We start from the raw sequence: 12,692 nt of genomic DNA on the forward strand, positions 1-12,692 counted from the left end.
ACATACTTAACTATGACATTTTTGTCACTTTTTGGACGACATACTAAACTATGACATTTTTGTCACATTTTGCACGACATACTAAACTATGACATTTTTGTCACATTTTGGACGACCTACTATACTATGACATTTTTGTCACATTTTGGACGACATACTAAACTATGAAATTTTTGTCACATTTTTGACTAAATACTAAACTATGCAATTTTTGTCACATTTTGGAAGACTTACTAAACTATGACATTTTTGTCACATTTTGGACGACATACCAAATGATGCCATTTTTGTCACATTTTGGACGACATACTAAACTATGACATTTTTTCACATTTTGGACGACATACTAAACTATGACATTTTTGTCACATTTTGGACGACATACTAAACTATGACATTTTTGTCACATTTTGGACGACATACTAAACTATGACTTTTTTGTCAAATTTTTGGCGACATACTAACCTACGACATTTTTGTCACGTTTTGGACGACATACTAAACTATGACATTTTTGTCACATTTTGGACGACATACTAAACTATGATATTTTTGTCACATTTGGACGACATACTATACTATGACATTTTTGTCACATTTTGGACGACATACTAAACTATGACATTTTTGTCACATTTTGGACGACATACTAAACTATGACATTTTTGTCACATTTTGGACGACATGCTAAACTATGACATTTTTGTCACATTTTGCACCACATACTAAACTATGACATTTATGTCAAATTTTGGACGACATACTAAAGTATGACATTTTTGTCACATTTTGGACGACATACTAAACTATGACATTTTTGTCACATTTTGGACGACATACTAAACTATGACATTTGTGTCAAATTTTACTGTAAGATCTGAGTGGTATGGTGGCGTAGTGGTTAGTAGCTCTTGACTAACTATGTATAAAAATGTCATTGTCTCTTTTAAAGGGGGATACCACAAAAATACTACTTTGTCAAAATACTTCAAGTTTTGAACATTTTGGACGACATACAATACAATGACATTTTTGTCACATTTTGCACCACATACTAAACTATGACATTTATGTCAAATTTTGGACGACATACTAAACTATGACATTTTTGTCACATTTTGGACGACATACTAAACTATGACATTTCTGTCTAATTTTGGACGACATACTAAACTATGACATTTTTGTCACATTTTGGACGACATACTAAACTATGACATTTTTGTCAAATTTTTGGCGACATACTAATCTATGACTTTTTGGTAAAATTTTGGACGACATACTAACCTATGACTTTTTTGTCAAATTTTTGGCGACATACTAACCTACGACATTTTTGGCACGTTTTGGACGACATACTAAACTATGACATTTTTGTCACATTTTGGACGACATACTAAACTATGACATTTTTGTCACATTTTGGACGACATACTAAACTATGACATTTTTGTCAAATTTTTGGCGACATACTAATCTATGACTTTTTGGTAAAATTTTGGACGACATACTAACCTATGACTTTTTTGTCAAATTTTTGGCGACATACTAACCTACGACATTTTTGGCACGTTTTGGACGACATACTAAACTATGACATTTTTGTCACATTTTGCACGACATACTAAACTATGACATTTGTGTCAAATTTTACTGTAAGATCTGAGTGGTATGGTGGCGTAGTGGTTAGTAGCTCTTGACTAACTATGTATAAAAATGTCAGTCTCTTTTAAAGGGTGATTCCACAAAAATACTACTTTGTCTAAATACTTCAAGTTTTGAAGGTCAATGTACCCAAATGTTACTCCTTTACCAGCAAAGTCCTGCACCCGATGACATCAGCAGCAAGAACATCAGGCACGCTCAAAATTTCGCCACAGAATCGAAACAGAATTTTTTTTTACCATTTTCTCTAAAGCCAAGAGTAGATCAGCACTTTAACACCAATACAATACAGTTAAATAATTGTTCTTCCTCAATTTGAACTTCTTCCGCTCGTCCTTACCCTGTCTCTGACTAAACTGCATTAAGTTGCTGCTGTGTGCTTGGATGATTGGATATTTGTGTTATACTGTAATAAGGAGTTGAAGAGGTGTTCGTAATAATGCGACGTGCAATGATTGTTTTAGCTTCTTAAATGTGAATATCTTCTTTGTTACTTTGCTCCATATAAACAAAGAAATCATAACAAGTGAATCATTTTGGTTTGTGGACAAAAACAAGACATTTGAGAACATCATTATTTCCAGGTTTGACAAACACTGATCAACAATTTAACGTTTTCGGAAATTTTATGGACCAAACAATGACTCGATTAATTGAGAAAATAATCAACGGATTAATGGATTATGAAAATAATCGTTAGTTGCAGCTCTACTCTTGACTAGTTTACGTGTAACTCAACCCTTGTTATTTGTTGATCCAGGTGCAAATCTTCACTGTTGACGTGTTTTGATAAAAATATCCAGAGCTCTGGTCAAACAGCAGCTACTGTGTTCAAATATTGCCACAGGCTATTTTAGTCTACACTTTGTCCCAGACTCCTCCTTGTTTCTGTAAACGTCTATGCTGTCACGTCTAATTCGCTACCAGACCACGCCTCCCTCCTCAGCTCACCTTTTTGGCATTTATCTAAATCAGGCATTCAGGCAGATTCACTTCAGTGGCACTAAGTACGTTCTCCTCTCTCTTTTATTATGGACTTTATTAACAGCAGTCAATAACACAACTCTATTAAAAAAAACCCAAGCCATTTGCATAAAATCGTCATCATTAGTGCAAAGAAAAGAAAAAAAGAGAAAAAAAATCATCATAGTCATTTACATTCAGCGAAGAAATACAAGTGCACAACAACCAAAACCAATGTGAATGGTCTGAGTAAAAGGAAATGGTCCACTGACTCAAGGGCTGATCCAGGACCCGCTGTTAAACATGACCTATATAATCCATGTGTGTGTGTATGTGTGTGTGTGTGTGTGTGTAATTCCACCTGTTAACAATGTATCTGACGAGGGTGAGCGAAGGTCACTTTTTTTAACTATTTAACACTGATACAAACTTTCAAAGGGTTAAAACTGTGATTGTGTCCGTGTGTTTTCGGTCGTTCAGTCCGTGCAGCTTCAGTTTGGCACAGAACTTTGGTACAGAAAAGAAAAAAGGAAATAATGCCCCTGTCCAACTAGAAACTACAAGAAGAAGAAGAAGAAGAAGAAGAAGAAGAAGGAAACAAAGCTACTCTGTTTCAGAGCAGCCTCATCTTTTCATGATTCACAAAACAATTCAATATGTACGCTTCACTTCAAGTCTGAGAATTCAAAATCAACATTTTACAAAAACTTGCACATGGTCAGTCGTCACAAAAACAGTTATGTGATTTTTTTGTTGTTTCGTTATCATGCTGGTTTAAATCACTGTACGAGTGGAATTATATATAAGTGTGTTTCGTCTTTTCTGGTCGTTCTCTCTTCAGAAGAGAGTGATGATGATGATGATGATGATGATGGAGAGAAACGGTGGGAGACGAGGAAAATGAAATGTGTGCATGGAAAAAAGGGGAGGGGCTTAAAGGAGCTCGTTTCATCTCCTGATTTAGAAAAGCAAAATCATGTCAGGAGGATTTTTAAGCCTTTGAATTTTGACTTTTTTAACTTGAGTTTTAATTCTTAAGAAGTTGGCAGACATTTGCCGTGATGACGGTCATCTCTCTTTGTAATATGTTCACTCTACATACGGAGAGTTTCACTGATGGTGACGGTGTTGTTGCCGATGGTCGTCGTCCTCCATAATTCAGCCTTGTTGTGTTAGGTATGCAAACTAGTCTGTGTGGGGCGGAGTCACAGGTGGACTGGACAGTGATTGGTGCGCCCGGTGCAGTCCACACCGGGCGCCTCTTGAGAGTCAGAGTGTGATTGTGTGTGAGCAGCTTTGACTCCATGGAAATTGGGCTCCGGTCCTCAGCTTCTACAAACTGATTCCTCAGTTTTTTTTAATCCTGTCTAGATTCACTGGGTAAAGCGATGCTGTTCCACGCGGTTCTGTTTGTTTCAAGTAAACTGAGTTCATTTAAAGTGGGTTGTACTCCAGTATTGATAAGACTGATAAGTAATTTAGCTCTTTCTTTTCAAGAGTCCAGCGTCCTCTGCTCATTTCCCAAGGTTTGCCAGATTATTTTGTGAGTTTACTCCTTTACTCCTTTACTCCTGTAAAATAAATTCTTTTATTTAACGAGCTGGGACGTAACAATGGGATTCGATTTTTTGTGGTCAGAATACTGGCTCATCCTCTGAAGAGGCAGAGGAAAAAAGAGGGAAAGACAATGGATGACTGAGAGGATGAAGGGAAACAGAGGGAGGGAGAGAGCCATGTTTGGGCAGGTGTGATGTGTCCCTGCCTCGTGGTGACGGAGGCCTCGGCTGCTCCGGCTGCTCCGGCTGCTCCGGCTGCTCCGGCTGCTCCGCGTAAAGGTTCATTTCTCTCTGTAGAAGAGCAGGTACATCTTCAGAGGCTCGGGCAGCGGCAGAGCGAGTATCCGCTCCCTCAGGACGTTCACGGCCGGCTGAGGTCGCAGCAGCTCCCCGGTCTCCTTTTCTTCCTCCTCCTCCTCCTCCGGCTCCTCCTCCTCCTCGTCCACCTCCTCCACCGGCTCCTCCTCTTCCATGACCACTCCCCTCGTCACCCTGCCGCTCCCTCTCATGTGCTGTCGGGCCTCCCTCTCCTCCGCCGCCGCCGTGGCCTCCTCCTCGTCCACCGCTCTCTCGCCCTGGTTGTTGTTGCTGTCCAGCGACGCCACCACCTGGATGTTGCAGTGGCGCCGGTGGACGCGTCGGCGCTTGAAGCGCGGGCCGTACTTATGGAGGCCGGCCACCGACAGACCCCTGCCCACGCTGAAGGAGGAGCCTCTGCCGCGCGACTGGCCGTCCCCGCCGTCTGTGGTCACTCTGAGGGTGTGACGGATGCAGATGCGAGCCAGTTCCTGTAACGTCCGCACCTCGTACCTGGCTGCAAACGTGAAAAACCACTCATGAGAATTCACCACTAGCTCAAAATGCAAATGTATGTTTAACATCAACAAATTGGTCTGCTGGTAAAACCCGGCGGACTGTGTGAGACACAAAGCTGATATTTGCAGATGTTCCTGTGAGACTCACGCAGTGGGACGGTCTTGGGTTTTCCGTTGGTGCTGTGTTTGGGCAGCACCAGAGGGGCGAAGGACACGGAGATGATCTTCTTGGTCTCCCAGCTGCTCACGCCTGTCCGGGTGATCTTGGTCAACTGCACAGAACACAGCAGGAAGCAGACATGTGTGTTTGTTTGTGTTGTTTTAAATGTGCAGACACTTTCACACTGTGACGTTCTGTAAAAGGAGGAAAACAAACAAAGAAAATCGTTCATGTTACTGAAAATTAATGTTCTTCTATTTGACTGAGCTCAATCCGTCAACTATTTACTTCTTTATTTAACACAAACTTATGACACAACATCATCATTTAAGCCAAAAAAAGGACAATTTCCCAGAAATTAGGCTTATTTCACTTTCTTTAAAATCATTCTTTGAAGTGGAATCTGTCAGTCATCCCTTTATTTTGTCCATTTGTGAAATGACTGTGTGTTTATTCAGGTTTATTCTCAGTTTCTTATTCTCACATAACTTCATATCTGATCCTTTAGTAGCATCCAAATGATTGACTTCATTAGTCTTCATACATAAATCTGAGTATTGTCCAAAGCACAACATTAAAATGTCCTCAAACACAAGAGATTCAGAGGCTTCAGAAACTGATTTAAAAAAAAAAACACTCAAATCATTTCATCTAATACTAAGAGTCTGCGATTAATGAGTAAAACACTTTTTAAACCGGTGATTTAGTTTAGCCGTGTTTCCACCGAGTGGAGCGGTTTAGGAACAGAACTGGAACATTTGGCGTTGAGGTACAAATGTAATGGTACAGTATGGGAGGAGCTAGACCCAGGAAGAGTCAGCTGATTGGGCGACAGAAGAGCTGTCCTCCATTTTTGTCCTTTGTGTCACGTCCGAGGTCGTCGCTCGTTGCCGCTCGTCGTGATACGACGTCTCGCTGACGCAGGACGCAGGACGCAGGACGTCTACTGAGGAAACATACTATTCCAAACATGATGACTAACCTTGTCCTCCAGAGGCATCACCAGGATGCCTCCCACCTTCAGCAGGTTCTTCATGTAGTCCTTGTGCTCCTTCTGCACGCCGGCGCCGCAGTACACGCGGTCGTACTGACGGCTCTCTGGAGGAACCTCCAGACAGTTCCCCATGACGAAGGACGGTTCGCAGAACTCAAATCTGAACAGAGACACGTGATCAACACAGGTGGACGGAGCAAAAGGAAAAACACAAACCACGTCGGGAGACGTACTTGTCGAAGCTGTCGCTGGTTTTGATGAAGGAGTCGAGCTTCTGGTAAGCGTACTCGATCACGTCTGCGTGCAGCTCGATGCCGTGGTTCACCCCAGACGGTCCTGTGAACAGACCACAGACCACGTGTGTGAACAACCTACTCTCCTGCACCAAAGTCCATAGAGAAACTCACAGCACTCTCCTGCAGGGTTTTGGTGCAGGTGAGAGCCCACACTGGGGTCAGCAGAGATGAAACACATACCCAGAATGAGGCCGACCATGGTGCTGAGGTAGCCTGTCCCACTGCCGAGGTTGAGGAAGGAGAGGCCAGGGTGGAGATCCAGAGCCTCCATTACCTCAGAGTAGATGCACGGAGCAGACAGGTGGATGTTCCCATGTCGCCACGCCAAGTCCTAACAGGCACGGCAGAGGAGGGCGGCAGAGGCTTCTTTACCCCAAACACAAGCAAAACTCTGGGGTGGTTTTTTTAATGCACGTGTGCCGTGAGTGTCTTGACTGCACTCACCTTGTAGGCGTTGTCTCTGTATTCGTCCAGGTAATAGTCGGCCCGGTCGATGGCTCTGAAAGCTCGCTCCACCAGGTCTGAGCGGATGTAGTAAGCCTGCTTCAGGTTGTCAATCAAATCATCGTTGTCCTCACCAGTACTCACAGCTCCACCCATCCTGACTAGAAACAAAGACAAAGAACAGACGTACATTTGTACTTTTAATAAGTTTTTGTCTCATTTTGTGACAACTATGACTTTGTGGACGCCTTACTACACTATAACAACTGACCCTGTGCCATCAGAACCTAAAAGCAGTGTTTTTTTTACAGCACAAGCTTTTCTTTCTGAGCTGCAAAGCAACACTTTGTTGGTGATTTTCATTTCTGTTTTTGGTCTGAAGTTTTAAAGATCACTCTAGGATTTGAACTTGCAACCTCAGCGATAGAAGTCTTCTTCTGACAGAGCGAGCTACTTCTCCTGCTAAGCTCATTTTGACTTTCTTGGTGTTCTTAACAATTTCAAATTCTCCAGGTCCTTCAAGAACCCGAAGATCTCAGAGGATCTCTTCAACCGACTGAGGTTAACAACGAGGTAGCAGGTTGTAAACCGACGTACGAGTTCTGACGATCGGTTAAAAGACATGAAATAAAGGTTAAACATAACCAACCGTGCTTTGATATCCAAGCACAATATCTGACCAAAAAAAAAAACTTATACATCGCACTTATGACTAGCACTTCATAGTTTGTCTTACTTGAAGCTCTTACTTACTTCTAGCTCTTATTTGTACCCAAATGTTTAAATGCACTTAGTGTAAGTCACTTTGGATAAAAGCGTCTGCTAAATGACATGTAATGTAATGTAACCCTAAAGCTGAAGACACACACACACACACACACACACACGACTCTCTGGACCAACTTCAGAGCCTAAAGTTTGACTGAGGTGTGGACAAATGCAGCCCACAGTCATGAGGCTGTAAACCAGCAGCAGCAGCATTCAAACACCTGCACCTCCTCCTGCCTGTGAGGAAACCTGATGAGCTGAGGAGGAGGAGGAGGAGGAGGTGTCACTTCAGCACAAAACCTCCTGCTGCTTCTTCACTGCATCACAACATCAGCACACGTCTTTCAATCACTTTAAAGAGAGTTTGGTGACAAATGTATTCTTCTCTGTCCCACGAAAGACGATAACAAAGCAATAAAATCCAGACCATTTAACATCAACGCTATGATTCAACAACTCCTATTACACACTGACAATGTATCAGAGAAAAAATTCACGGTGTCGGCTTTATCAGCTCAATACAAGTCATTTCTTTGGTCTATAAAATATCAGAAAAGCAGTTTGTTCTGTTTCCAAATCAAAGATATTCAGATGACCATCACAGTGGTGAAAGAAATCAGCTCATACTCATAATTAAGAAGTCAAAATCACACAATCCAGACAAAAGCCAAAGCAATGACATCATATTTAATGAAACAAATATGATTAGAGTAACGTTATAATGGCCTAGGATTAACTTTGACGTGACTCTCACTACACTGACGAGGACCTCCTGCTCCTAGTATTTTAATCTGTTTATTCACTTGACGCTTTTGCACATTTCCTTTATCGTCATATGTCTGTAACTCTGTGTTTGTCCTTGAAAATGAGAGCCTGCGTCGTGTCTCAATGGAATAACCTGTATGAATAAAGGTTAAATAATATAGATAAACAAATAAATAAATAAATAAATAAATAAATAAAATGTCCGACAAGGCTGAAAAACCTTGATCAGTGTTTCTAAACCCTGGAAACGCTGATGTTTGTCCACAAATGAAAAGTCAGTTTTAAAGATTTTCTTTGTTACAAACATTTAAGAAGCTGAAAAATCAGAGAAAAAAAAACCTCAAACAGATTGATTGATTATCAAATAGCTTATGATTCATTTATTAATCAACTAATAGTCTGTGCGCGAGATATATACTCACACTGCTAATATTTACTGTGCATCATGTCAGTTTTAAGAACGACTGCTTCTTCTTCTTCTTCTTCTTTGAGCCTCACATTATGCAAGTCGCTATTTTACGGGACATTTACTCTCCAAACTGGCCGTTACCATGACAACAGCAGTGTTTCTATTTTGTATTTTTATAAACCAAATAAAGTCAAGGTTAACTGTGAATTCTAGCAACAAAATCTATTTGAATAAGTTCATATTTTCTGAATAAAAGTAGATATAACATACTTTACAGAAGTGCAATACACATATCTCATGTTCAATCCTTGTTTATACTGTAAATATCATACTGTGTATATATATATATATATATATATATATATATATATATTCTGTATATAATGTACGTCGTCAACTTTTTTTATAGTCGTATTGTTAATGTCTTTACAATATATTTGATCTTTACTTTACTTTTATCTACTGTGACAGTTTCCCCACTGCAACACCAATAATGGTCAAAACGATCTTTCTATAACTTAACTGAACTTTTCATAGCAAAGATAAGTAAATCATTAAAGATCACATGTGTTAAATCATCTGCCGGGCCAGCTACTGATGCTGGCCGGGCCACTTTTGGTACCACGGGCCACCAATTGCTGACCACATGCTGAAAAACCTCATACATTAGCACAAACGACCTCAAGGGGGCACTGTAACGCACGGTGAGACAGTAAAGTGGTTTAGTAGGCTCGTGGGCTAAACGCACACTTCCTGCTAACGGCGCTTTAGCATTTGCTAACACAGGTTATTATTATTTCCCACACACACACACAGAATCACACACACGTCCACATCCACAGTCACGCAGCTCACGCAGCTCACGCAGCTCACCGCACTGTGCTGCGGGGTTTGTCTATGTGCGCCACTCAGGTGCTCCACACAAAAAAACAACATTCACGTCGAGCCAACGTTTTTTCCCCGAGCGCGGACAAGAGAGTCCACGGTCCACGCGCGGAGGAGCAGCGTCTGTCACGCAGCGCGGAAGGTCAACACAGAACCGCCGCGTTTGACGGTGAAAACGACGGGAAATGGAGACCAAACTCCGCCGTGACACGAAACACAAACACACAAACCTGACGCAGCAAACTGCCGCTGCTGTACCTGACGTTCCACGACGTTCCACGAGCTTCCACGAGCTTCCACGAGGTTCGACGAGGTTCTTCAGCCTGTGGTTGTTGTTATGAGCAGAGAAGAGCAGACACACACACACACACACGGAGAATCAGCCACAAACTGCTGGATGTAAACATTCAGCCAGCTGACGCTGTGACGTCACAAGTGACGTATGTACGTACGTTACGTGGCGGCGGAGGAGGATGACCTACATTTATGAGGAGCATACAGTATTCTTTCAATTTTATAAGCGATGTTTCATTTAATGGTTTTTGCCACAATCGATTAATCTGTCGATTACTTTTCCTCGATTAATCAAGTATTTGTTTGGTCCATAAAGTGTTTCAAACTTGGAAATGATGTCTTGTTTTTGTTTTTGTTTAGTGATTTCTTTATTAAATGGAGCAAAGACAAGAACTTATTATTGAAGTGAAATAAAATCATTGAAATGATTCAAATCGATGAATCAAAAGTTATCAAATGATCTGACTATTCATTTAGTAATTGATTAAATCACTAATCAATCAATCAATCGATGTATCACAGCATCCTTGCAGCCCTAGAATCATTTGTTTTGTTTTGTTTTTACACTTTTTATATTAATTGTTTTTGCTACTGTCGTCACTGAAACACAAAAAAGAGAATAGAACGATATAGAAAATGATTTTTCTTTTCTTTGACCATCAGATATATTCATACACATGATTAAGAAAGTGTTTTTTAATATTCAGTAGTATAGTGACACTTCTTCTCTGTTCTTCATTGTAATTAATTGTGATTCTTTGTTTTAATGTACTTTTGCTCTATTCCCATTATTTTATTGTGTGCTTTTATTATTTATTTGATGTGTTTGATCAACATGCAGGGATTCTTTAAAGTGATAGGACAGTTAATAAACATTTATTGCTTGATGTCCAACACTCTCATATTTACATTACACTTAAAAAAACTGTCCTTAGAAGTTAAATGAAGTCTTTCAGAGAGAGAAAAGATAATGAATGATGAATAAATGGGAGTTGGCAGGGATTAATGTCAATGGTCGACATAAGTCTAAGTTTAACATAGTTTCTTTCCATCAAATGAATTGAATTCCTTTATTACATTTATTATTTCATGTCAGTGTTGTACAGCAGAGTATTTATGTTTTAATATATCGTCGTGTACTCATATTAATATAATATTACGTTAAACAAGGGAGAAGCTCCAAGAATAAATCAATATTGACAATAATCATCAGATTACCTGTAAAGGAGAATTTCTGTCTTTCTCTGGAGGAATCTGAAAACAAAAGTAGCCTCAGATGAAAAGTCATGTACTGTAAGTTCACGAATCATCCACTAGAGGTCAGTGCTGCTCAATTTAAGATCTACAAGCAATTCTTGTACACGTAAACGGCACAATGACGTCCCCCATTTTGTTTACCACTTACTACTGTGTGTTTGTACCTGGTGTTCCTCATGTTGTGGGGACTTGTCTGACTTATGGGGACAAAGTGCCCGTTACGTAAATTACAACATTTTAAGGTGAAGACATGTTTTTAAAGTTAAAGTTTTAAACCCTAACCCTAACCTACACACACACACACACACACATACACACTCAACAGAACCTTCAACCATAACCACAATTTAAATCTCAGCCCTTAACTTTACCAGTTCCTCAGAAATGAGGTTCTGCCTCATGAGGACCAGGTTTTGGTTTCCATGAGGACGACTGATCCTGACATGGTCAAGTGTTTATGCCAGAAAGAAGAGGAAACACACACACACACACACACATGCACACACACACAGAGAGAGAGAGAGAGAGACGAGCGTGTCCTTCTTGTCTATGTTTGTTTATTTGTGTTTTTCATAGAGAACATTTAAAATGGTTCATACTCCCACAATAACTGACATCACTTCTCTGCTTTATAACACTGACACAGGAACAGGGGAACATGTACACAAGTACACAAACACACAGTCACAAATTCGGCCCATCTACAGTGTTTTACTTCCCAAATTAAAAGAAAGAAAAAAGAAAAAGAAAAGTAAAAATAAAATCTAAAATAGAATAATGATTATAATAATCATAATAAACCCAGAGGACTCACAGCCAAGGCTTGTCTCACTTTACAAAATGGTGCAGTAGCAAAGTAACAACCACGTCTACAAAAGTAACAAAAATGACCGTACAATCTATCGTTTGTGGAAGTGCTTGTAATTTTGGAAGTTTTGTACTTTCTTTAAAAGGATATCAATATCAACGGCTAGAAAATCACCAGTAAAAATAGCTCATCTCTGTAAAAATGTGTCAGCAGGACAAGCCTCGGCTGTGGATGTTTGTTTGTTTTCCTTTGTCACAAACTATTCATCTTTTTTTTTTCTTTAGTTTTTATAGTTTTTTTCCGTCTTTTTTTAAAGCATTTTTTAACTTGTGTCTTCAATAACAACAACAATAACACTGTTTTTTTTCTTCTCCTTAATACAAATATGTACAGAGACTTCCACGTGTTTAAAATAATGCCCTGCACACGGATGCATTATCTAGTGATGGAGACGATGATGATGATCCGTCACAGAAACAGTCCATGCAGTTTGGTACCTGAACAGTGAGATCACAGTTTCTTTAGCCTAAAACAAAAGCTTGCTGTGTTTTCTTTTTTCTTTTTTTTTCTTTTGTGTGTAACAGAACAGAAAATGGCCTCTACCTGCACGTAA

The 12,692-nt window shown here is 40.0% G+C and overlaps 1 protein-coding gene across 2 annotated transcripts; it reads right to left on the reverse strand.

The window, feature by feature from the left end:
* Nucleotides 1-4,206: 4,206 nt before the first annotated feature.
* Nucleotides 4,207-10,106, reverse strand: LOC131469112 (protein-L-isoaspartate O-methyltransferase domain-containing protein 2). Of its 2 annotated transcripts, none has more exons than XM_058643971.1 (7): nucleotides 9,979-10,106; nucleotides 6,894-7,054; nucleotides 6,630-6,780; nucleotides 6,387-6,489; nucleotides 6,142-6,313; nucleotides 5,148-5,271; nucleotides 4,207-4,998 (listed from the first exon to the last, which is right to left on the reverse strand). In XM_058643971.1, the coding sequence occupies exons 2-7, from the start codon at nucleotides 7,047-7,049 to the stop codon at nucleotides 4,466-4,468; spliced, it is 1,239 nt and encodes a 412-aa protein (XP_058499954.1). In that variant the 5' UTR covers nucleotides 7,050-7,054; nucleotides 9,979-10,106; the 3' UTR covers nucleotides 4,207-4,465. The 2 variants fall into 2 exon arrangements, with proteins under 2 accessions (XP_058499954.1, XP_058499955.1); XM_058643972.1 differs by having other exon boundaries at nucleotides 9,951-10,106.
* Nucleotides 10,107-12,692: the final 2,586 nt, after the last annotated feature.

This window comes from Solea solea, chromosome 11 (assembly GCF_958295425.1).
Source record: "Solea solea chromosome 11, fSolSol10.1, whole genome shotgun sequence".
In the NCBI taxonomy this organism is placed as follows: Eukaryota; Metazoa; Chordata; class Actinopteri; order Pleuronectiformes; family Soleidae; genus Solea; species Solea solea.

Excerpts from the sequence above, each read along its gene's own strand:
- LOC131469112 (XM_058643971.1), bottom strand. The coding sequence starts at position 7,049 with ATGGGTGGAGCTGTGAGTACTGGTGAGGACAACGATGATTTGATTGAC. Across the intron at positions 6,781-6,893 it reads ACAGAGACAACGCCTACAAG|GACTTGGCGTGGCGACATGG; the intron begins GTGAGTGCAGTC and ends CGTGCCTGTTAG. Across the intron at positions 4,999-5,147 it reads ACCCAAGACCGTCCCACTGC|CCAGGTACGAGGTGCGGACG; the intron begins GTGAGTCTCACA and ends TCACGTTTGCAG.